Raw genomic sequence first — 27,299 nt, forward strand, 5'->3', positions numbered from 1 at the left:
AAGCCTATCAAGCTCAAATTCCGCCATCCGAAGTGGCTTTTGAAGCATTTCAAGAATTCGAGCAACATTATCGTGAATCCCAAAATCCAAATGAAGAACAAGATGACGATGAAACCCAAAATCCAAATGAAGAAGAGGATGAGGAGGAAGAAGAAGACCTACCACCTCAACGTCGAAGTCAAGTTCCACGACCTCGACAACGTGAACAACAAGAGGAGACACAACAACGACGAGCACGACAAGAACAAAACAACAACATGAAGGTGCTCAACAACAACAACAACCACCTCAACAACAACAACCACCACGACGTCGTGCTAGGTCCGTTGTGTGGACTTTCTTTGAAGAGGTGATTGCGAACGGCGAAAAAGCCGGAAAATGTCACAGTTGTGGCAAAATCTTCAGCGCTCACAACACAAGAGTCGGGACGTCGCTGTTGTGTAGTCATCACAGGCACTGCCAGGGGACGCAATCTGGATCCTCGTCAAGCCAGGTAAGTCACATCGATCTTGTAAGCTTTATACGTGATTTAGTTGAATATTTTATTTCCACTGATCAATCTTTTAGTCATATCGAATCTCAAGGCTTCGTTGAATTCATGAGTTCTATAATTCCAAACGTTCAAATAATGTCTAGGAAAGCCTTGAGATCCGATATCCTAAAATGATTTTTAGGAGAAAAAGAACAAATGAAAGACACAATATCATCTGGTAGGTATAGCGTAGCCTTAACCTCGGATATCTGGACTGGTCAATCTAAGATGGATTTCATGAGCGTTGTAGTGCATAATATAGACGATGATTGGAACCTAAACAAACGTATCATAGCTTTTAGGAGGATAGAAGGTTCTCACACTAGTCAAAACATCTTAGACATCATAGTTAGTGTTATAGCTGAGTGGGGTTTGACCGATAGGATTATATCTGTAACCTTAGATAATACCACAAGCAACAACGTCATGATTAGACAGTTAAAGGAGAAACTTAATGTTGACGATACCCTTTTGCATCAACGATGTGCTACCCATATCATAAACCTCATAGTGCAAGCCGGAGCCGCTAGTTATGACCCTTCGATCAACAAGATTAGGAATTACATTAGTTGGATAAATAGTTCAACCTCTAGAGTAGATGAGCTTAAGAGACGCCTTAGAGTAAGCGGTCTCCAAGAGCGCACCTTTCACCTAGATAACAAAATTAGGTAGAATTCTACATTTCTCATGTTGACAAACTTTTTATCCGAGCATTATGTCAATGTTATTGTTTCTTACATTAACAGTGAACATGGCGATAACGCTATCACCGAATATGATATTAAGATGGCCGAATCATTTGTTTCTTTTCTCGACATTTTTTACAAAGAAACTTGTTATCTCTCTGTTGTTTACACTCCTACTTCTTTTCTCGGTCTTCAAACTATGACCGCAATTGCTGTGCATCTTGATAAATATAAAAACGAAACAATTTTTGAAGATTCTATTCAAGCAATGACAGCCAAGTTTTTAAAATATTGGGGGGCTGGAAAGGTTCCATTATTATACGGTTTTGGAGCCATTCTAGATTGTCGATGTAAAATTGGTAGTTTAAAAAAATTTCTTAAGTACATTAGAAATCATTTCGAGGACCAAGATTACGTTGCACTTGATCTCGCGAGGATTGTGCAAGCTTTTTATGATCTTTTCAGGGTATACGAGGCGAAACTCCTACCGCAATATCGAGCACGAGCAACTCAATCACAAACACAGTATCCAAGAAGACACCAATACACGAATGTCTTCGTCAACGCGCCCGCTTACAGCCCATTGTTGCGATATTTTTTATAACTAGCACGCAAGTGGACGTATCGAACAAGTAATAGTGTTACGTAAGTAACGGATATCGATCCACAGAGACTAGTTACTATAGCGACGTTTAAACAACCTAAAGCAAATTGATTTCACGGTATTAAAGTGGGTGGTGAAAGACTTGACTACAATTAAACTAACAAAAACAGCAACGGAAATGTAACACGAAACTTTGAATAAGAGAAAATGGGGGTTACGACTTCACCGGAAAATTAGGACTCGGGGGTTTCGGGTTCCAACAACTTGACCTACTTTACTCACGCTAATCTCATTCTCCCTATGATATTACTAGCATTTCTCGAGTGATCTAGCAACCTACGCAATTGACGGATTATATATCATCTCGGCCTCTAATCCTATTAAAACAATCACGAGCAATAAACACGAGAATTCAAACGATCACATTAAGCTTAACCCGTCTAGCAACCTAAGAATAAAACGAAGCATGGGTTATGAGCATGAGTTTTCGCCCTCTCTCGAGTGACAGAAAACTCCTAAAAACAATACTAAAGATGGCCAATCTAAAGAACGCATTAAGAACACATCCACACAAGCATGAATAATTAAGTAATTCAAAGCATAATTTCACCCTAACGAAACCCCCCCTAACCCAATTCAATCCGGCTACATCGAAACCCCGCTAAAAATCTAGCCTCTAACGGAATCCATATTTAACAACATAATGATCAAAACAAGAATCAATATAATCATAAATAAGAAACACACTATGAGATTCATGACTGGAAGAATGAAACTATCAATTAACGAGAAATTAGAGTAATAGAGAATAAGGGAAAGAAGGAAAAACTATTAAAAACGGGAGTTCGCGGTTGCTTGTTCGTCGGATCGTCGACTCAACTTCGCTCCCAAAACAAAAGCTCTCAAAGAAAAAAGTGCAGCCAAAAGTAGAAAAAAAGGGAAAATAACACATTTATACCATGTGTTTTAGTGAAATGTCGAGTTTAACCCTCAGTTTTCAAAAATGTCGAGTTCATACCCTCTGTTTAACTAAAATGACGAAATTATACCCTGAAATGAATAACAGCGTCACAAATCTCCCTTTCATTGATATTAACTCTTATATAAGAAAAACCGAATCAAATCTAAATCAGTACCCTAATTTTCAAATTTTCAATTTTGAAATAAAAATAGCCTTAAATTGAAATTAAATAATAAAACTCATACTGCCTAAGAAATGACTTCATTCCGTGTTCGAATTGTAACTCTAAATCTTGGATTCTCTGTTCGAATATGCGATTTCGATGACTATCAACTATCGATGTTTACCCCTTGCCTCTTTCTGTGTTCTTCACGATTAAGAGACTGTTGTTTATTTTTTAGTTTTTAAATAAATTACATATATGGCGCGAATGAATAAAGATAATTGGTGTTTATATTATAAATATTATAGTTAACGTCAATGAAAAATTAATAAAAAGAATATTTGTGACACTGTTGTCTATTTCAGGGTATAATTTCGTCATTTTAGTTAAACAGATTGTATAATTTCGTCATTTTAGTTAAACAAAGGGTATGAACTCGACATTTTTGAAAACCGAGGGTTAAACTCGACATTTCACTAAAACACAGGGTATAAATGTGTTATTTTCCCAAAAAAAAAACTAAAACAAACTAGAATGATTAATTAGGTTACAAGAGTTGTTTTTAGCCCTGAATGTGTGTTTTTCGGAGTCATCTGAGCCTTCCAATTCAATCCAATGGTCATAAATCTTCAGAAAATGTTAATTTCTTATTCCAGTAATCCGAAGGCGCGTGGCGCGCGGACCCAGCTCCCGGTTATGCGCGCTCCACGCATAAGACTCTGTGCGGCTTCCCGGTTCGTGTCCCCGTATGCGCGGCGCGCGGTCTCGCATTCTATCTTCCCGCTGCGCGCGAAGGGATGCGCCCGGCGTGCGTGGTCGCCAATTTATTTGCTCATTTATTTTTTACACTATTTTGACTGTTTTGTCTCCAAATCCCGTATTCTTTCAACTAAATTAATTGTAGACGCTCTAATGCTCCTCTGAACATGAAATTACTCAAAAACCTACTAAAAACCATTAAAATACTTGAGGACTCGTCGATTTTTGGTTCGGGAAATAGGAGTTTTACGCGTGATTAACGCACCTATCACTCATCGCCTCAACAACAAGAAGCTGGGACAAGTCAGATGAGGTCGAGCGCAATCGACGCACGGTCCCATCCGGAGATCCAAGAGTACGATCGGAACGAGTGGGTCAAACCGGATGACGAAGCCATCGACCTATTGGTTTGGTGGAGACTGAATGCGAGGAGGTTCTCAGTCTTGTCATCTATGGCACAAGACATCCTCACCATCACTGTTTCAACCGTGTCATCTGAGGAGGCTTTTAGTAGCGTGGGCCGCATCATCGACGATAGAAGATGTAGCTTGAAACCGGAGATGGTCGAAGCATTGACGTGATGTTTACATTTGCGAAATCAACTTCAAAATCGTCAAGAATATCGAAGCATTGACGTGTGGTAAGGATTGGATTCAGCATGGAAATCGAGCACAAGAAACATTCATGTGCTTCGATATTCTTGACGATTTTGAAGTTGATTTCGCAAATGTAAACATCAATGGTTAGACTACCTTGTATACCTAAGGGATATTCCGGCCCTTGTGATAATTTTTCAAATAATTAACGAGGAAATGGGTGCTCTTTTTCCTCGCTGTCGCACCTTTTCAGGGGTCGGTGGTGTTTTTAGGAGGCTCATTTTTAATTTTACATTCTTCTTTATTCTTTTTTTCTATCCACTTAGTTTAAAATCCTTTCAATTACATCATTCTATATAATTATTTATATTCTTTTTAAACATTTTTTTTTCCGCCTAACGGGGTCCGAATCCCGTTAGGCGGGACCCGCTACCGTCCCGTTAGTTAACGGGACGGGACTCCCGTTTGGCCAAATAACGAGAGTCCGGGCTCGGGCGGGACGGGACTAGCGGTTATTACCGCTAGGCCAGGTTTAATCATGCATGTTGATCACAAACACCGCTCGTATCATCTCCTTTAACACTCACTTTCTCCTCTCTTCGCGACAACATATCCTTTTTAATTTGGAAAAGGCTGATGTCAATCTTTGTAAATAAAATATCAAATAACTCCTACTTGCAAATCAAAATAGGATTATTAATTAATTCAATGAAAATTTGATTTTGAAGTTTAAATAAAAAAAATCCTGAAAAAATAGTACGGCTAAAAACGCAAACTCGTATATGAAAGTCATCTCAACTTTAAGGCTTTATTTTTAAAGAAATTGAAACGCTGGCTAAATTGAAATAATTAGGTTTCAAATGGCTTATTCAATTATAATTCTCTTATAGAAACTTTAATAAAGAAACCAATTAATCACGTTTTAGGCTATGAGCAGTACACATAATTCAATTGTTACCTCATCGATTTGGCTATTAATTTTAAATCTTGAAAGATTGGCTAGAATTCAATTATGACGTTCAAAGTGACTTAGTTGATATAAAAAAAATGCTCAAAAAACTAGGGAAAATATCATGAGTATCCTTTGTGTTTAATCGAAATGCGAGATTTATCCCCTTTATTTCTAGAAATATCAAATATATCCATTCAGTTTAATATAAATGACTTATACTTCCCCTAAAATAATGTTAATAATGTTAGTTAACGGGACGGGACTCCCGTTTGGCCAAATAACGAGAGTCCGGGCTCGGGCGGGACGGGACTAGCGGTTATTACCGCTAGGCCAGGTTTAATCATGCATGTTGATCACAAACACCGCTCGTATCATCTCCTTTAACACTCACTTTCTCCTCTCTTCGCGACAACATATCCTTTTTAATTTGGAAAAGGCTGATGTCAATCTTTGTAAATAAAATATCAAATAACTCCTACTTGCAAATCAAAATAGGATTATTAATTAATTCAATGAAAATTTGATTTTGAAGTTTAAATAAAAAAAATCCTGAAAAAATAGTACGGCTAAAAACGCAAACTCGTATATGAAAGCCATCTCAACTTTAAGGCTTTATTTTTAAAGAAATTGAAACGCTGGCTAAATTGAAATAATTAGGTTTCAAATGGCTTATTCAATTATAATTCTCTTATAGAAACTTTAATAAAGAAACCAATTAATCACGTTTTAGGCTATGAGCAGTACACATAATTCAATTGTTACCTCATCGATTTGGCTATTAATTTTAAATCTTGAAAGATTGGCTAGAATTCAATTATGACGTTCAAAGTGACTTAGTTGATATAAAAAAAAATGCTCAAAAAACTAGGGAAAATATCATGAGTATCCTTTGTGTTTAATCGAAATGCGAGATTTATCCCATTTATTTCTAGAAATATCAAATATATCCATTCAGTTTAATATAAATGACTTATACTTCCCCTAAAATAATGTTATATTACAAATCTCACCCTTTTCGTTTATTTTTTACAAAAAAATAATTTGAACTCCCCATAATACCCTTAATAGAATAAATATGTATTTACTATTTTATTAAAAAAAAATCAAATTTTCTCTTTATAAAAAAATCCTTAACTTTTTATAAAGAAATTTTTTAATTTAATTTAATTTTTTTTTGTATAGAATAGAAAATAAAAAATTATTTCATTAAGGGTATTTTAGGGAGTTCAAATTATTTTTTGTAAAAAATAAACAAAAAGGGTGATATTTGTAATATAACATTTTTTAGGGGATGTATATGTCATTTATATTAAACTGAAGGGATATGTCTGATATTTCTAGAAATAGAGGGGATAAATCTCGCATTTCGATTAAACGAGGGATACTCATGATATTTATATCAAAACATCCAAGTCAATCTATCTAGCTATTTTAAAGCATACGCAAAATGTTGATTAGATAACAATTCAAACGTTTCAACTGACCTAATTAGTTATATTCTTCTACTGATAATAACCATGGACATTATAGAATGGGAAAATCTATAAATATGTATGATACTGAGTGTATTTAAGTTAATATGTGTCAAAAATAAAAATAAAAATCTTAGATATATGTGCTATTTTACTTTAAAAAGCCTATAATTTTCAAACTACGTTTTTTACTTTCACTCTCACTTTCCTTTTACTTTCACTCTCACTTTTCTTTTACTTTCACTCTCACTCCCTCACTTTCCTTTTCTCTCTATCACCAACACGATGAGCGATGCCCAACCGCACGTCATTGCACTCAACTGCACGTCGCCGCCATCTCCACCTCATGTTGTCGCATATCACAGTGTGGTTTGCACGCGTTGAGTTTCTCTCTTCTCGGCCATTCCACATATTTCAAGCTCTCGCGATCAATTATTGTTAAAATGTAGATTATCGATGGATTTGATATTTTCAAGTTAAAATTAAAGGTTGTAGAATTGGGCTATAAAAGCGTAAATCTATGGTCATGGTCATTTCGGTCAACATATTTGTGATCAGCAGTGGTATTCGGTAGACAATAATATTGTATAGAAAAATATGCAACTGATATGACCACAAAACGTTGCAGTTGTCCGTAGACGAGTGCAAATGATCATAGCCGACCATATGAGTCCCAACCGCATCTCACCACATTAATTATTGCCAGTTTTAAAAAAGTTCGTCCAATTTTTCTAAAAATTATCTAATAATGCAAAATCTTAACTCTTTCAGTACATAACACTTTTACATATGTAATAAAAGTTTATATAACAAAAATTAGTTCTTCACAGCTAAAATTAGTTCTTCACGTCTAAAATTACTCGAAAAATAATGAACATTTGATTTTAAACGAGAGAGAGAGAGAGAGGGGTTTAAAAGAGGATAGTCGAAATAAATGATTTTTTTATGTCAATTGATATATATTTTTTATATTTATCATACGTGTAGAAATTAAATTATGTATAATTTAACCGGCTTTATTTAATTTCCCGATAGAAACTCCGCATTTTTTTTCTTCCCATAAGACGACTTATCATGTTATAAAGGTATTTGACAACAAATAATCAAAATTTAAAATTGTCAAATAAATGGGCACAAATCTAAAAAAAAAAAAATTAAATAAATAAATGTAGGACTGGCAGTTCACTCAAACTATTTTTTGTTTTTTATTTTCAGTTTTTTTTTTTTATATTTGTAGCCTAATAGTTTTCTGCAGTTGTTTTCAAGTAACTATTTGGTAGGGATTATAATTTTTTTATTCAGTTTTTTTGTAGTTGTAGTGTGATAATCCACATAAGAATTAGGTGTTGAGATATATACTAATTGAAAGTCTTTGTTGCGCATAACATTGTTGTACCTTTTGTTTTAACTTGAACTATTGATCGGGCTGTGCAGAATATATATTTTTATCTGCCACATTTGAATTCCCAACCAAAAATGTGTCTGAGGGTTCGCCGCGGTTCATTGTTGTGCTTACACACTCGGCGACCCTTCTCTTTCCTTTATAACTAAGCTACGCGGGACCACCTACCACTAGTCTTCGGCCGGGTTTAAAGGGACCGAAGCCCAAGGAATTTCAGATGCAAAGCTCCGCACCTCATTAAGATCATATTGGCGTACTCTCCCAAAAAAAAGAATGATTGGTCACAGAGTGACCGGAAAACACAACGTTTTTCGCCATAGTTGGAATGACAACTGTCAGATTTTGAAACTTAATTTTGACAAAAAATATTGGAAACTGATCTACTCGAAGAGATGATCACGACCCAATTTACGGTTTGTGAAAAAGAGTCTTGATTGTTGAGATATTAAAGTTTAAAGTTTTTTCGTCAAAGTTGTAAAGCTTGAGTTATGAGTAACGAAAACAAATTCGATATTTGAAAATTAGGAAGATTGAATGATGTTGATAGGAGAGAAAGAGATGTCAAGAGGAGATAGTAAAAAAAAATTAGTGAAAATTTTTAAAAACACTTAAAAATTATTTTATGAATTTTTTCATTAAAACAAAATATATTTGAATTTTTTTTTAGTTTTATTATGATAATTATCAAATAAATACTGAATTCAGTTTTTTATTTTACTATTTAAATTAAAAAAAAAAAGTCAAAAACAATTGTGAAGTTATTAAACGAAACCATAGATGTTTTTGTTTCTTATTTCGGTATATAAAATGCCCTAGTCCCCACCAACTTTTTGTCTTAAAGAAAAAAAGAAGATATTTATTGTTGATGACTATTTTAGACGTGGGAGACAGAGAAGAAGTGGCCCATATTTTGGGACGTCGTTTATGGGCCGATTCCAATTCCATAGACTTTTATACGTTCCTTTGAGCAACCAAACTATAGGCAAAGTGTTTTTTTTAGATTCTCTCTCTCGCTCTACAGATAAGAGGAGAGGGATAAGGATGATGGACTTTGACAGCCAAACCTGTAGATTGATACACACCCGAGCCATGTGAAATATAATATATAATAATCTTATGGATAATGGATTTGTCCACTCCACTTTTATTTTTCATTTTATAATTTGTAAGCACCAAAAAACATTTACAACGTTAGGTATGGGCACTCAAAGATAGTGCAACTGTCTCTTGGAAAAAGTATTAAAGAAGAATAAAAAACTAGAACGAGAAGATACTGGAAAGAGAAAAAAAAAAAAAACATCGTTTTGTTGTGTTTTTTGGTATTTTTCAAAAGCATAGTTGGCATGTTTTTAATAAATATTTTTGTTTGATACAAAAAAAATGCCAATAATTAAATTAATTTTTGTATACTTTATTCAATAAAAACATATATAATGCTTGATTTATTATTTAGTCAACTTTTCAACTATATTTAAAATATAGTCAAATTAGATGACGTAGCCATATTAATTAGATTTAAATTTACATTATTATCCCGACTTAAAAAATAAATGAAATATGGTATGTAGCCTACGTTTCAATATTGATGTTTCCCTAACTATATAGTAGGAATTAGTTATTTTAAAAAAAAGGTATTAGTAGCGAAAATAGTTATATTAGACAACTGACGTTTATTTTTTAATTTCGAATGTCGATTATTAGATATTTATCAAAATTAATCACAAAAACCTTTTAAAACAAGTAAATTAGGCGGAGAATTTTAAGTAATTTTTTTAATATAATTATTTAAATTTGTTACGAGAGAGAGAGAGAGAGTATTGAAAAGAGAAATTGCCACAACTACTACCAAATCACTAACTTTTTCCAATTTCTCACCAAAACCATAATTTGGCCAAAAATGTCACTAACTCAAATGTACAACTACATTTTTATCCTCCACTTAAATTTTTCTTACAACCCACACCAACTCTCCATATCCCACTTATATCTCATTAATACATGAGACTTAATACATTAATCCCTGACTCTCTCTCTCTCTCTCTCTCTCTCTCTCTCTCTCCGTCAGTCTCTAAAACCCTCGGCGTCTCTACCCCCACGGTCACGCAGAGCCAAACGCCTACGAGACCCAAACGCCCACGAGTTCGTAGTCCAAGACCAGCTTGCCCACACGGTTTGTCTCGCATTTCTTCATTTCCCATAAATTTCGTGGTTCAAAAAGTTCAAGTTCTATGTCATTTTGATAGTTTAAAGAGATTCAAATGTTCTGTTTGGTCTCTTTCTCGCACCAGCTCTCTAAAACCCGAGGACCCAAACGCCGACGAGACCCAAACGCCGACGAGATCCAAATGCCAAACTCAAAACTCCAGATTTAGTCTAAGATCAGGTCGCGCACAAGGTTTGTTTCGCTTTTTAGGATATTGTTTGGGATATTGTTTGGGTATGTTAAGAATCTTCAGAGTTTATCAGTTGTTTAGGATATTGTTTGGATGAACTTTGTGGTTAAGATTTTAGGATATTGTTTGGGTATGTTAAGAATCTACAGAGTTCATCAGTTGTTGACATTAAATGTCAACAATGGACGTTCAAATTGTTCAAATAATGACACATCATCCGAATGACTATCGAAATGTTGATTATTTAGCGATTCAGAATTTTGTAGTGACTTAATTGTTTTATCAAATTCTAATGGAACGTGTCTGCAATGTTTAAAAAAAAAATTGTCAAATTTGAAACATCCTATTTTATGTGATTGGGCAATTTGGTATATCGAATGTAATAATAGCCAAACTTCGCATGTGTTATTTAAAAATATGTTTTGCATTTTGTTTTTGTTTTGGCATCAACGATGCTTAACTGATTTTATTGTACAGTAGGAAATGTAGAGAAAATGTGTAGTTTTTATATGCATATATGTATATATATTATTTAATTTACTTATTTTGAAATACTTTAAGGTGTAAACGATTTTATGGTCACTTGCTCTAATATATAACTCTTACTCGCTTTAATAAACGATTTCAAGGTCACTTGCTTAAATATATAGTTAACTCTTGCTTTTATAAACGATTTTATGGTAACATTTTCTTTCACATCTGAATATTCAGCTTGAGTTCCTTTCCATAAAAAGTTTGAAATGTTGTCGTCTGATGAACTATCAGTGCTTAGGCTTCACTGAAACATCGAGATAAATGTTAGGCAAATTTAGAATCTTATTTTTTTTTATATATGTGTTCATCTTTCAAAGTTGAGACTCTTTGATTATTCAAGAAACTTATCGAACTTGTTATGGTTGTTCTTTCTTCGTACTTATCGGTCCGCATGGCCAGAGCTACAGTAAGTTGAGTGGATTAAACCCCACATCAAATTTTTGTTTTTGTACTTTTGACCTATTTTAAAAAAAAAATTATATTTTTTACTCTAAAAATTTACAAATTAGCTCTTTTGAAACTTTTGTGTTCAAATTAGCTCTTTTAAGTATTGGATCGCAGACTGTCCAAATTTCTCAGGGTCACTGTATGAACACACACGGTTATTGTGTCTACGAGGATTTTTTTTCACTGAATAATTAGTCTCTCTTACCGTATCCGACATTGCGTTGGATCAAGGAGGACATTGAGAAAAAAAATCAGCAAAAATCTGAAATGATTTTGAAGAGAAACGAAAGAATAAATAAAGATATTTCGTTTAAAATTTACCCTGTTTTAATAGTATGAAACGGGCAAGTTTGGCCGGTTAAACGTGCTAATGATTTGCCTAATAATACCAAACCGCTCTTTTTGTTTTGGCTCTAATTCGATCCCCCATTCACATCAGTGGGGCTCTTTTACTCTAAAAGTCTAAAACAATTTGATAGTGTTTGATAGCAGTATATTAAAGAATATTTTATGTTCTCAGTAACGTCAAAATATCGGTTTAGCCGTGTCAATCGATGATAACATTTCTCACCCCCGCGGCAATAATTAAAAGATAATGGTAGAAATAATAAGGTTGTCAAGAGCCATGTTTAACATGTTGATGAAATTTCACTAAATTTCGCTCAACATTTTTTTTTAAGAAGGTGATGTAGGATTAGGTCCATTACGACGAAAGATACTTGTAGTCGAAAAAAGTAAGATTTATTTCTTGAAATTTCCATTCATAATGGCTATTTTTATTACATAAATTTTCATTGGCGATTTATTATAAATATTTTGTTATGTGTGGTTAAAAAAAAATTGTTTATTTGTGATGCTTGTTGCTATTTTTTTTTTTAAGTGATACTATCGGCTAAGGTCTGTTAACATAAACGACATTCCTTCACAAATATTGTCGTTCAACTATAAATGACCCTTAGTCTTGTATCTTGCAAATAGTGGCGTGGCAAGATAAGTCTCATTGAAGAATATGCTGAAACGATTTCTTACCGTTACCAGCGTAAGATGACAAGCAAAGATATTTTGACAGCTGCACAAGGACAAGGGCCAGCCTATTTACATTTTACTTTTTACTCACAAATATACTGTAATTATTTGATTGGCTGTGTAAAGCCCTAATCGCTCATTCCCTGACATATAAAAGGAAATGAACAGTTATCAATAAATACAACCTGCTTTTATATTTATCAATACATACCTTTCCTTTTCATGGTATCAGAGCCACTGCAGCATTAGAAATGACAAAAATACCAGATCCCGAAATACATAAGCCAGCCCTGCAAAACCAAAATAACCCAGAGATAGCCTTACCAATACAGCCTATTGTCAACCCAGGAAATCAAGTTCTCACCATTAAACTCTCAAATACAAACTATCTTCTCTGGAAACAGCAAGTGACTGCTGCTGTTAGAGGCCATGGTCTCACCGGCTATTTGACCGGAACAACCCAACCACCATCTCAAACCACCAACAATAACCTCCCGAACCCAGCCTATGATCTTTGGGAACGCCAAGACCAACTCTTGGTCTCATGGCTTCTTGCCTCCATTAGTGAGTTTGTTCTGACCACCACTGTTGGGCTGAACACCTCCAATGAGGTCTGGACAGCTCTAGCACAGACGTTTGCCGGTGAATCTAGAGCAAAAATACTACAATATAAGTTGCAGGTTCAGACAATGAAAAAAGGAGCAATGAGTATGCGTGAATACCTCACCAAAATGAAATCTTGCATGGATTTTCTTGCTTCAGCAGGTTATAAGCTCAAGGAAGATGACCAAGTGCTTCATATCTTGGTCAGTCTGGGAAGCGAGTATGATCCGGTGGTTGTTCCTATCACCACCAGATCAGAGCCATTCACCGCAAATGACGTATGATCACTTCTTCTCAGCTTTGAGGCAAGGCTCGACAGAAATCATGCGTTGGCAAATGACACGGCTCTTCCCAACATCAACTTCACCACCACTCAGAGAAGGCCATCCTACAACAACTCCCATGGCAGCAGCAGCAACAACAACAACAACAACAACAACAACAACAACAACTTCTCTGCAAATCGAGGTGGCGGTCGAGGAAACAACCAAGGTCGAGGCAGATTCAATCCCAATAGAGGCCTTTAGTGCCAAATCTGCGGGAAACAAGGACACTCTGCCCATAAGTGTTACAACAGGTTCAACAATAGCCACAACTACAACAACGAAAGCAACACCAACTACTCTCAGAACAACAACCACAACGGAGGCTTCCAGGCTCAAAACCCTTCAGCCATGGCTGCTCTGTTCTCACCGAACGATCAAATGAGACGAACGACCTCAACAGTCTCAATGTGGCGATGGAATACAGAGACAACAGTCGGGTTCAAATTGGGAATGGTAAAGGTCTATTTATCTCACATATTGGTAGCTCATCTCGTCTCAAATAGCCATGCAACCAGAAAATTTCTCCTCAATAAATTACTTCGTGTACATGCCATTAAAAAAAACCTGATTAGTGTTGCTCAGTTCTCTTTTGACAACAATGTTTTCTTTGAATTTCACCATTACCATTGTATTGTGAAGGATCGAACAACAGGGCGAGCTCTTCTTCAAGGGCAGCTTAAACAAGGACTGTATCAGCTCTATCTCTAACCCATCAGATCCTTAAGAGTCAATGGAGTCAGCTAAACCATCAAATAAGTCAGCAATAAAAACATGTCTTAAATTCCCTAAAAATCACTGAACCATGTGTCAATTCGGTTCAGCAAATCAATGAGTCTAGCGTTTCAGATGACTCTAGTGATGTAATCTCGTGGCACCGAAAACTTGGCCACCCTGCTATTTCAGTTATCAAAAAAATTATTTCCTTTTCTCATTCTCATTTTCCAAAGAAATTTTTTTGTACTGCTTTCCAACAAGGGAAATCTCACAAACTTTCTTATTCTCAAAGTGAAAATGTTGTCTCAAATCCTCTAGAAATCATTTATTCTGACCTATGGGGGCCATCGCCAATAACATCAAGAAACGTGTACAAATATTATGTGAGCTTTATTGATGCCTACACAAGATATACGTGGATTTACTTTATGAAAAATAAGTCCGAAGTTCATGAAATCTTTACAAAATTCAAAACAAAAATTGAACTTCAACTTAATCACAAAATAAAAAGAGTCAAATCCAATTGGGGAGGCAAATTTCAGGCCCTTACCTCTTTTTTCTCCAAACACGGTATTGAACACACGGTTTCTTGTCCACACACCCCGGAACAAAATGGCATAGCGGAACATTAGCACCGTCACATCATGGAGACTGGTCTTACGTTGCTTGCTCAGGCTCACATGCCACAAAAATTCTAGGATGAAGCTTTCTTCTCGAGTACCTATCTCATAAATTGTATTCCCTCAAGTGTCATAAATTTTCTCAGTCCTTTTGAAAAGATGTTTAACAGAAAACCAAACTATCACGTTCTTAAAGTTTTTGGTTGCCAATGTTTTCCACATTTGAGACCCTACAATAAACATAAGTTAGAGTTTAGATCACAGTAATGCACCTTCATTGGATATACACCACAACATAAAGGGTATAAATGTCTAGCTAGTGATGGTAGAATTATATCTCTAGAGATGTGTCTTTTAATGAGTCTGTGTTTCCTTTCTTACCACTCACCAACCATACCTGCCACTGATACAGCCTTGTCACAGCAGCCCTTGATCAAGCTCCACACCCCCAACGTTGATGAGGTAATTCCATCTATCTCTGACTTTTCACTACACGCCTCTATCAGCCCCTCATCACTTGCATCAGCATCCTCACAAACACAAACACCCAACCAAGCATCATCATCAACACATACATCGACCATAAATCAACCATTAAACAACCAAGATGAGCAACTGATATCAGAGATTACTTTACCTTCTCAACAAAATGAACATCCGATGGTCACAAGAGGAAAGGCCGGGATAAGAAAACCCAAAATTTATAATGATGCTCTACGCATTGACACTAACCTCTCAGAGAAAGAGCCTTTGACAGTTGATGCAGAGCTTGCGACCCCACATTGGAAGAAAGCCATGTTGTTCGAACTCGGAGCTCTCAGCAGCAACAACACATGGTATATCACTCTACCACCTGAAGGCAGGAAAGTCATTGGCTCTTGATGGGTGTTTAAGGTCAAACGTCACGCTGATGGCTTAGTGGCACGGTACAAAGCCCGACTGGTCGCAAAAGGATACGATCAGATTCCAGTTTTTAGACTATAGCGATACCTTTTCGCTAGTAGTCAAGCCAGTTACAATCCGAATTATTCTCACCATCGCTCTTGCGCAAGGCTGGAAGGTTCAACAATTAGACATCGACAACGCATTCCTAAATGGAAAGCTTACCGAAGAAGTCTTTATGGAGCAACCGTCGGGTTTCGAAACTCAGTCAACACAACCGCTTGTGTGTCGTCTCCACAAAGCCATTTATGGCCTAAAGCTGGCTCCGCGTGCCTGGTTCAACACCTTGACTACTACTCTTCTGAAGCTTGGATTCGTCGCATCAAAAGCAGACACTTCGCTTTTCACCCGCTTTACAACCATGTCAACGACATATCTGTTGGTCTACGTCGATGACATCATCATCACCAACAGCAACGACAAGGAACTCCAACATCTGATTCATTCACTTAATCGCAGTTTCTCGCTCAAAGATCTCGGTGCCTTGAGCTATTTTCTGGGAATTGAAGTTCAGTACGCACCGGAGGGAATCCATCTGTCTCAGAAGAGGTACGTTACTGAACTTCTTCAACGGACCAAGATGCTTGAGTTGAATCCTCTGCCAACGCCGATGCTCAGCAACCTTAAACTCACGCGATTTGACGGAGATCCAGTTGATGATGCCACACACTATCGGACTGTTGTATGAGCTCTGCAATATGCGACTATTACCAGACCTAAAATCAGTTTCAGCGTCAATAAAGTCAGTCAGTTCATGCACTCACCGTTACAACCACATTGGAAAGCCGTTAAAAGAATTCTGAGATACCTTCGAGGAACTCTGAATTTTGGCTTATTTCTTCATCGATCGCCAATGCTCGAGGTCACTGGATTCTCTTATTAAGATTGGGGAAATCAATTGACCGACAGAAGATCAACGAGTGGAATGTGTGTATACATTGGAAAGAATCTGGTAACCTGGTCTTCGAAGAAACAACCCTCTGTTTCCAGATCTTCAACAGAGGCAGAGTACAGGAGTTTGGCGACAACGACGGCAGAGATTCTTTGGAGCAAATCTTTGCGGGGAGAACTTCGAGTCGGAGGAAATTAAACTCCTACCATCTAATGCGACAATCAAAGCACCGTGTTTCTCTCGGCGAATCCGATCCAAAATTCGAGAACAAAACACATGGAGCTCGATTTGTTTTTCGTACGGGAGAAGGTGATAGAGAAGACTCTTCGTGTCCAACATCTTCCGAGCCAAGACCAAATCGCTGATATCCACACGAAGCCACTGTCACAAGCCTTTTTTCATCCTCTCCGAAATAAGCTTGGAGTCATGCCATGGGGGTGGCTCGAAGAATAAAGTGAGTCTTAACATAAACGACAGTCCTTCACAAATATTGTCGTTCAACTATAAACGACCCTTAGTCTTGTATCTTGCAAATAGTGGTGTGGCAAGATAAGTCTCAGTGAAGAATATGTTGAAACGATTCCTTACCGTTACCAGCATAAGATGACAAGCAAGGACATTTTGACAGATGCACAAGGACAAGGGCCAGCCTATTTACATTTTACTTTTTACTCACAAATATACTGTAATTATTTGATTGGTTGTGTAAAACCCTAATCGCTCATTCCTTGGCATATAAAAGGAAATGAACAGTTATAAATAAATACAAGCTGCTTTTATATTTTTCAATACATACATTTCCTTTTCAAGGTCTGCATTTTAAGCTAGTCATGTGGAATCCGGAAAATGAGATCCCTTAGTCTCGTCCCACATTTCGTGGGAAATGAGACTTCAGGAATCATTTTCCACGGCACCGAAAATTCCCTGTACCATATTTCGCGGTTCCGAGATTCTCATATATATTTTTTTTAAATTTTAATAATGAATGCGATTAAAAAAAATTCTCATATTTAGAATAAAAATATAACTTGAAAAAGGTACTAAATAGTGCTTAACGGAAATCTCGATTCTGTCTCATTTCCTATGTTGTTCCGAGACAGAAGTCTTGGTACCACATTTCATATTACGGGTTTTTCTCATTTCTCACATGGTACTAATAATACGGGAAATAGGATTCCGTGGGATCTCATATGATCAACTTTATCTGAAGTTCATGCGGACCGAAAGGCACCACAATTTAAAGGGTATTTAAAATGTACTTTTTATATGTTAAGTTGTTGTCCGGTGGTCAATAATATGATAATATTATTATACAATTTTGATAGATTTCAAATAGCATGTTTAGTTAACTCATGATTTATTAATCTTGTGTAGCTTTGCAATCAACTTTACTAGTTCTTGAATTTATTGAGTATTATTTTTTTGTTGTTGTAAATTTGTTTTATATAAGTTTTGCAGCCTATTTTTTTTTTCGTCGTGCTTGTACAATATTTATGCCGATATTTCAATCTGCAGCCAATAATTTCATTAAATTAAATTATCAGTCATTTATTTGCCAATATTTGATGATAAATATTCTTTACCCATGTTGTTAGCTTGGCATTTTTCGTTTCATGTAAACCAAAATTCGAACCTTAATTTCAAGCTTTCTTCGTTAGAGAAGGCTTTATGGCTTAGTCTTGTGGCGGACAAGCTCTTACAGCTCGGCCGAGCATGTCAATGGTTTATACGTCTTAAAATCGTTGAGGTAAATTGTCTAAATTTTAATCAATAGTATAGAATTTAGAGGAATCAACCGATATATTTAAATTGGGCATCCAAAACTAAAAGCCCACAACCCAAAATAGTTAAGTCTTTTGAACCAATCTAGTTAGCATTGAATTTCTCAAATCATATAGCGTCTTAATTATCTCTTATTTTCAAAAAGGATCTTCAGACTATTATAATTATTGGCCAATTGCGAGCCTTATTCGATTGACTAAAAAGGCTGAACACGAGATCTCAATCATCCAATATTTTGGTACAAACAAGACCATTTCCGGTGGTTTAATTATTACATTTTAAGTTATAGATAGTTATACATGACATAATATATTGAAGAGCTAAAAGGAGACAGTTCAGTTTCTAACCATGAATGACCATGTTAACTCTGCTGGAGACATACTTTACCTAGTTAATTTCAACATATGACATTATTTTTGAGATTTCACCAACTGCGAGGTTTATGTCTAGGCATGGTCTTATCTTGTTCTAAATCAGTCTCGAAATCGGATTGGAATGATTTAAAAAAAAAAAAAAAAGATCGAACCAAACTAATTGAGAAAGGAAATCAAGATGGCCCGGAGCACAAGCCATTTTGTGATCCCACTGAGTGTACGTTTGTTAATTTTACAAATCTGACTGAATTAAAGTCCTTGAACAGTTAAAATTTCCTTATATATAATCATGCTGACAATTAACAAGTTTAATTTTACAGCTACAATCATCCAAAAAAACTAGAAAAAGAGAAGGACTTTGAATACCCTAAATTTTTTTTTTTTTTTTTTTAAATAATCAATCAAGAACTGGTCCTATCCGATTTCAATATCTGGTACTAGGCCGATACCAATTTGGGATGTTCAAATCAAAGCGTGACTAAACTGTTTATGTTTGAACTGCTCAAGACCCAAATATTGGTGTGAAAACCTGTTACAAGTACTTAGCCAAGTTGTAGAAAAATGCATATATTTTCGAAGAACTTGCTTTAGTTGGTAGTTGAAATGAATTAGTCAGATTAAGCTGAGAAATCGCAAGCTTGGGTTATATGAAATCTCTTATATTTAAGCTAGCAAATAATATCAAACACCCAGATCTGCAATGTTCTATCATCACTGAACTTTTGGCAAACCAGGGTTGAGACATTAGGAGGAGCGTAAAATAAAAATCAAGAGAAAAAACTAAACCAGAGTATTAAAAGAAATCTATCAACCTGGGACAATATATTTTTTTTTTGCTTGATGACATTGTCATGTTTTTCTATATGGTGATCTCAAAGGTAAGTAAAAAAAATACTAAACTATGGACTGAGCATAAATGTACTTCATGTCACATGCCCTTAATTTATTAAGAAGACACTAATTCACCCACATGTTCATGAAAATAAAATGCATTATCAATTCATCACACGTGCACTAAATCACCAGACTCCCATAGATTTCCATATAGCTTGTACTTAAATTCAATCACACTTTGTAAAATACCAATCAAACTATTTTTCTTTTCTCTCTTTCTTTCTCATCTCCTTCCAAGTATTCCCTTAAACTAACATGGATTCTATCACTAAACAAACAACAAAGGCAAGGATTCTTAATAAATCTCAAATGGGCAATTAAGAACCACACAACAAGAATTTAGCTTTCCGATTTCAGAAAAAAAAAAAAAAAAAAAAAAACCTTGTTCATCTCCTATACATGTATAACAACTTTTCAAACTACCAACAGAAACAATATAAGGCAAGTATATAAATTCTCTTCTCTTTAACATAATTTAATCTTCCGAATCCGAATCCGAATCCGTTTCCGAATCCAAATGGGTATTGCATTCTTTGCAACAAAAATCATTCCTCTCAATCAAAACTCTCAACATATCATAAGTGAAATTTGGGTCATTGGGGTCACTCGAGTGAGACCCATTTGGCGACACTGATTGCCTGTTTGAAGATCGTCTCAAGCAAAAGTAACAACCTTTGTTCTTAACATCGTTACCTGAAACAGAAGAGCCTTTGGATTTGGATTTGCCTTTGGATTTGGGTTTGGGCTTTGTCTTCAACGGACTCAACACAAAGCTCTTGGCTTTCTTTCCCAAACACGCCGAGAATGGGAACCCACAAAAGGCTTGCACTTTGATAACGGCTTTATTCCGTTCCTCTCTGTGGACCTTGGTGTCCACGTCATCATCGTCGTCGTCGTCGTCGTGATAATCTTCAACGCCGGTAACACTGGAGCCGGAGATCTCTTTGTCCGACACAGGCATCAATTGCGTGAGTCGATATCTGAATATATATTTAGCGATTGTATTTTGTGTCAGTGCGAGTTTTTTTTTTTTTTTTTCTTCTTCTTACTTCAGAATTCCAACGGGAAAACTCCAAAATAGGAAGGACCACTAATTTCAATTCATGGACAGAAAATAAGAGAGAATGAAAATAAATTTTAACTTTTTGTTGTTGTTGTTGTGGATTTTGGGAGGGAAGGATCAGGAGAAAGAAACCCAGTTGAGGATTGGATTCGAGTCTGTGAAGGAAAAAGAAAGAAGAAGAAAATGATTTATTTTCTATTTATTTTTAATTGAAAAAACGAGCTCCGATTAATTAGGCAAACTGTTGGAAAATAGACTTTATTATTTTTATTTATTTTTCGCTTTTCTTTTTTTGGTTGGCAGGGCAAAGGAGGCCAAGGCTTACGTAGCATATCTTTTTGCCAACCAATGTTTACAATAAGATTTGACGCGATGAATTATTTTAAAATATTTCTTTTTCAATATTGTTTTCCTAATAATTTAGATGAAAGTATGAAACTAGCTGTTGTACCCCCTAAAAGAATTTCTGAATTGATGTTTAAAGGTTTTCTGGATTTGAGTGCAATTTGTGTTGTTCTTGAGACTCATTTCTATAGGGTTTTTTCTTTTTCCTGCAAAAGGAGGTTGCGAAATACTTTGATTTTTTAATTAAAATATTTGATTAAAAGTCGATTTGGCTAATTAGCCGATTTAAAATTTAGGATTTACAAAATAGCTAAAGTTTGTCTAAGATTAGAAGCATAGTCAAAACGTGCAGTAACCAGATTTCAAAAACAAAATTTATCTTATGATTAATTTTTGAAAGTGATAAATTGCTTATATTAATTGTCAAATTAAATTAATCTTACTCGCAAAAAATATTTGATAACGTAACTCTGGCTACTTTGCTAAAATTTGAAACTTTGACTATTTTACTAATCAATTAGTTTCAAATGTCTATTTTGTACAATTTTTCATTGATTAAACTCATTTTAGTCTATCCTTGGAGCGATCATGTCTGGGTCTAGGACCACTCGCCAAACTGCAGGTAGATGACCGTCTAGTTTGAACATCTTGCGAGTGGTCCTGAACCTAGACATGATCGCTCCAAGGATAAGCTAGATGCCACCAAGTTGAGACTAATGATGGAAAGTCGTTACCGTTTTCGTATCAAGATTCAGATTTTGAGGGCTTACCGGGAGATACGATAAATTTATCGGGATATCCAATGAGAGTAATAATAAACTATACCGATGAATTTATCATTACCGACGTGAGTTACCGACAAATATCGGATTTATCGATGAAGTATCCAGTGCACAATAGATTTATACATGTATATATATATAATTAATAATAATATTAAGAAATTGAAAAGTATCAATACTTAATTAAATTTGTCATTCATTAATATTTGTTGTTATTAAATATTATTAATACTACGGAAAAAAATTATAAGTAAGAGAAATAAAGAATTTAAAGAATAAAGATGGAGAAATGGTTTGGAACCATATATATTAGAAAAATATTAAAACAAATATAGTATAAATAAAAACAATAAATTGTGTGAAAAGGAAAAGCTGAAATTTGAATTGTTAGTATGACAATGGCATGTCTTTCATTGCCACTGTTACTTAACCTTTTATTCTTTTTATTTTTTACATGCATCAAACAATTAACAAAAAATTAGGTAATTAGTCAGTTTAAATCAATGATTGAAATACCGTTATCGTATCGTACCGGGACTCATATTTTGCTGGGTTAACGGGAGATATCACTGGTTTACCAGAGTATCTAGAGAGGGTAATGATAAACTGTACCGATGAAGTTACCGTTACCGACGTGGTTTACCGAAAAATACCGGATTTACCGAGGGGTATCTAGTGAACACATCATTATATAATTTTTTTTTAAACATAGGATAAAAATGTAAATAGTCTACAATATTTTCATTACAATACATCACGTTTTGCACTTCAACATACCCATTGGAGCAATCAACCCTCTATTATTTAACACCCACGATCATGAGCTTAAAATTTCAAAATTTTCAAAGGTCGCCGCACGATCATTGGCTGAAATTTTTTAAAATTTAAAAAATTTGCCCATTTTTTTTAAAATTAAAAAAAAATTGACCTGGTTTTCGAGGTTTCGGTAACTGATCCGGTTTTCTTCCGGTTACCGGCTGTTTTCTCGGTATCTATCGGTTTTGTTCATACCGCTGCCGGCAAGTGCAAAAAAACGGCATACCGATCGGTTTTCTTCCGGTAACCTCGGTATTTCAATCCTTGGTTTAAACGTTTGAAATTGTTATATAACCAACGTTAGGTAAATATTTGATAAATAACCACAGATACAACGCGACATTCCTAGTTTGCCCATTCATTGAAACAAAAGATGGAACATTTACGTCAAATTAAGCGTGTAAATACGTGAATGTGACTATTTATCAAATATTTACAAAACGTTGACTAAATAGCAATCTCAAAGTGTAAATATGGCTATATAGCTAATGGAACCAACATTTAATGACCTCATGTCTTAAACCTTGTTTGTGTAGGTGGGCCCATTTTATACATTGATTAAAGTCAATTGAATTATTTTACTGGGCTTTTGAATAAGATCAGATATTAAGAAGCCCAATACAATTTATAGATAAATCTAAACCGCTCATTTAGAATATCCTTTAACCTCGCTCACTTGCACAATCGAATAACCCTAGCCCTGGCAGAGCTCTCAACCATGGCGGCAGTTGCTCCCACGAAGAATCCACGAAGTGTTTCGGCCGGAAGAAGACTATAGTGGCAGTAACCTACTGCAAGCGCGGCATCATTCTGATAAAAAAAAATAGAGTTTCGGAAGCTTACCCATGCATGTGAGCTCTTCTCGTCAGGACGCACGAAGTTCTCAATGTCAGGTTTCGGGAAAGTGCTCGGACCGCGGGAAGTGACGATCTCACGTGAAGATGCTTCAACTGAGTGACGGGAAATGGTGACCTAAAATTCGGCGTAAATGGAGAAAATGAGCGAGAAATTCATTTAAATACCTGATTTGAAAAAAATTAGTTGAGCCACGCCGGTTCTTGTCAACCGGGAACCAGATCACTTCCCATCCGACTCTCACCGGTTTTCAGGAAAACTGGCGGTTTTGTACGAAAACGTGTCGGGACCCTTCCTGAACCCGATTCTCAGACGGGAATCCCAAAATTTCAAACCCTGGTTACGACCACTACAAAGTCAACTTCGATGCAACAATTCCAAAACTTCAAATTGCATTGGTGTCGGAGCCATCATTCGCAACTGTTCTGGTTTGGTAATGGCTACCTTGGCTCAAAAACTCCCACACATATACACGGTTAAAGAAGTTGAAGCTCTTGCTCTCCGCTACGGCTTATCTTGGGCTTTGGAAGTATTTTTGCCTATCCACTCCGTCGAGTCAGATGTTAAGACGGTGGTACAAGCTCTCGACACCACAATAAAAAATGAGTCTGGTTTCATATTATCAAATGTATCTAATTTATTTTCTAATTTTTCAGGAGTAAAGTTATCACATATCTATAGGGAAGCCAACATGGCAGCCCACAATTTAGTAATTTACGATTTTTTCATAGATAATAAATTCATTTGGTTGGAAGACACCCATCGTTCGATAAAGTCTGTAATTAATCAAAAACTTTGCGATTAATAATAAATTTTTATTTCTAAAAAAAAAGGATGAAAATATATTTTTCTTAGTGGTCAATCATAGGATTCACAATCACGGCTACGCGTTGAGCATACCTTGGCGAGCTTTGTTGAGTAAGCAAAAGAAGTTAGGTAGATGGTAGATGGTCTTTGGCAAAATTAAAGATTGCTTTAATTCAAATAAATAAATGGAAACACGTGGCAACTTCAAGTACCTATGGAGATTCTTCTAGCGAAAGAAAAAAGAATAAAAAATTTGAACTTCGAGAAAAGTTAGGTAGTCTTGTGGACCCATTTGAGATAAATGTTCACATCCTTGGAACAAATTAGCCACCTATGAATCTATGATAAGCTTCTATACAAATGCTGAGTGGTCAATGCTTTGCTAATTTATTTATTTATTTTTTATTAAAAAAAGGCTAACTTTTGATAGCTAAGAGAAATACCACATGCCGTACCAAATTGTCAACTGTTTAATATATATTTTTAAAAGGGGAAATGGACATACAGTTATTCTTTGGGAGGCTTTTTTATTATTATTAAAAAAATTATTTTACATCAATAATCATTTTGTGACAATGTTGTCACAAAAAGTGAGTATTTTGTGACAACATTAACACAAAATAATCATATAAAAATATAGAAAAAAAAGAAAGTTGCTTTATTTTATTCATAGATATTGCCTTTTCCTTAAAAAAAAAGTGTAAATTGTAATTGAAAAAAAATGATAAAATAATGAAGAAATGTTAAAAAAAAATCCTAAAAAGCTGAAAAAGAGTGGAATATCTCGGATTGCATGCATATTCATGATGTCTTTCCAAGGGACATAACGGTCATTATTAGCAGACAAAAAACTATAAAACAAAGACCGGTTTATATGATTGTTTCCATCGCTGTAAAGAAAGCAAACACATTCATTCATTATAAACAATGTTGTGTGGTAGTAATGAAAGCCTCTCTGTCTTCATAGGCCCATCTCTCCAACTCCAACCAATTCACAAACCCTTCCATTCCCTTTTAACCCTCTTTCAATTCTAAATAATAATCATCATAAAAAGTTACACACAGGCACATCATGAGGCACACTAATAAAGGGAAGGTCTCTTTCTCTTTCAATCATGCCACACAACACAACACAACACATCTCAGGTGTGAGAATATCTAAAAGCAAGCAAACAAGAGGTTTGAGTTGATATGAGAAGGGCTTATAATCGGAGAGTAATGATGTGGCGAGTCGTGCCTTGTGGTAGCAGGAAAAGTCTGCGCACCGACTCGTGGAAGGACATCGAGGAGATTCTTCAGAGCAAGCTCGCGACCATCAACGAAGAGCCCGAGAATCTCGAAGAAGCCGATCATCATCTTCATCGTAATTATCATAGCTCTTCTAACACTTCTTCGCCCTCGACCAGGCTTAAACGCTTTATAGCCAACAAGGCGAAGAAGAAAGGGTCGTCGACCAAAGAGAAGAACAACAACAAGAGCAACAACAACAAGGTCGGGAATTTTCTCGTGATGCCGCGTTTCAGCATCAAGGACTCGTACGCGCTTTTCATGACCCGTTTCGCCACTAAAGGCAGTTTCGGAGGGCTTCTTCAGTACTGATGGTGATTTCTTGCTTCTCAAGAAAAGTAGGGTGTTCTGGTCTGTGTGTGTGTGTGTGTGTCTTTTCTCAACATTTTAGTGAAGTCTGTTTTTGTAATAATCCGGGGTTAGTACATCTTTATCCGTGTGATGTTCTTTTAGGCATCTTTGTATAGTCAATTTATTGGTGTAATGACCGGAAATTTCATAACATAGTCAGTCTAGAGTAAGTTGTGTTATTGCTTAGTTTGTGTTTTATTTTTATCTGGCAAAGAGCTTATTATTTTATTTTATTTTTTCATTTTTTGTTTTCTCTTTTGTGAGATATCCAATATATTTTGTGATATTATCACTAGTGAGAGAAATTGCTTTTTTTTTTCCCTCTCTTGTTCTTTTATAAAGTACTAAAGAAAAGCGAGCGATTCTTGACAATAGCTTGTCAGCTGTGAAATGAAGTGAAAAACATTGAACAAGATTATGTTTTACTTTTGTATTAGGTTAAACTGTTCGTTTTTGCTAGTATTCTGCGTCGTCAGTACTCTTGTAGTTGCTCTAAATGTTCGAGTGAAAGAACTGTATAACCTTATCCAAATTCTGAGTTTAATCAATTTGGAGCAGATTTTGAGTGAAGATATGATCCACATGATTTTTTGGAAATCTATTATAATGTGTGAGAAGTTGCGTATTTTTATTGCGGGAGTGTTCATTTTGGTCACTTGCACATTCTAAAAGAGAGTGAGTTTACAAACCACCCATTTGTTTAGCTTAGAGGATCTACGGAAAACACAAGTAAATGTGAGGTATCTATGTACTCTGAATGCTATTACTCCGCAAATTTTTTGCTTTTGAGTGTGATTCCTAGAAGTAATTACTAACGTGGTATTTTTTAGAGAATTTGTTAATGCGGGTATCTAGTCATTTTAAAGTTTGAATTTGGAAAAATAGTTCAATTTTTCAAAGTTGAAACAAAATAGTAAAAAATTGAAAAAACTCCCAAAATACCCACACACACAACCCCGCTCTTCGTATCGATTCCGTTATTCACCATCAACAATCCTTTATCTTCTCTTCGCCCAATCAAACCCTAGTCCCTCTGCAGATTCGCCGCCATACAACCATGGCAGAGACTCCGATGAGACACTCCTCGAGAATATCATAGCACTCACAGAACCTTAATTTCATCTCTAAGCTCTCGCTGTTAAACTCGCTCACACCTCCCACTCTCCAAACTCAAACACCTCGCTGATCCAATCGCCGAGCCTGCTCAGCTTCAAATCCGAAACCCCTTGTGTGGTCGTCGTTGATTCGCTCAAGGTCACCTCGAAGAGATCCCCAGATCTTCGGCGATCAAAACCCTAGATTCTGATAAAAATGGATAT

The 27,299-nt window shown here is 35.6% G+C and overlaps 1 protein-coding gene across 1 annotated transcript; it reads left to right on the forward strand.

The window, feature by feature from the left end:
* Nucleotides 1–25,236: 25,236 nt before the first annotated feature.
* On the forward strand, nucleotides 25,237–26,393 carry LOC149381485 (uncharacterized). Its single transcript, XM_089601752.1, has one exon. The coding sequence runs from the start codon at nucleotides 25,534–25,536 to the stop codon at nucleotides 25,939–25,941; it is 408 nt and encodes a 135-aa protein (XP_089457878.1). The 5' UTR covers nucleotides 25,237–25,533; the 3' UTR covers nucleotides 25,942–26,393.
* The last annotated feature ends 906 nt before the right edge of the window (nucleotides 26,394–27,299 follow it).

Source organism: Urtica dioica, chromosome 11 (assembly GCF_054948205.1).
Source record: "Urtica dioica subsp. dioica isolate 48M chromosome 11, U.dioica_male_clone48M_v1_H2, whole genome shotgun sequence".
NCBI lineage: Eukaryota > Viridiplantae > Streptophyta > Magnoliopsida > Rosales > Urticaceae > Urtica > Urtica dioica.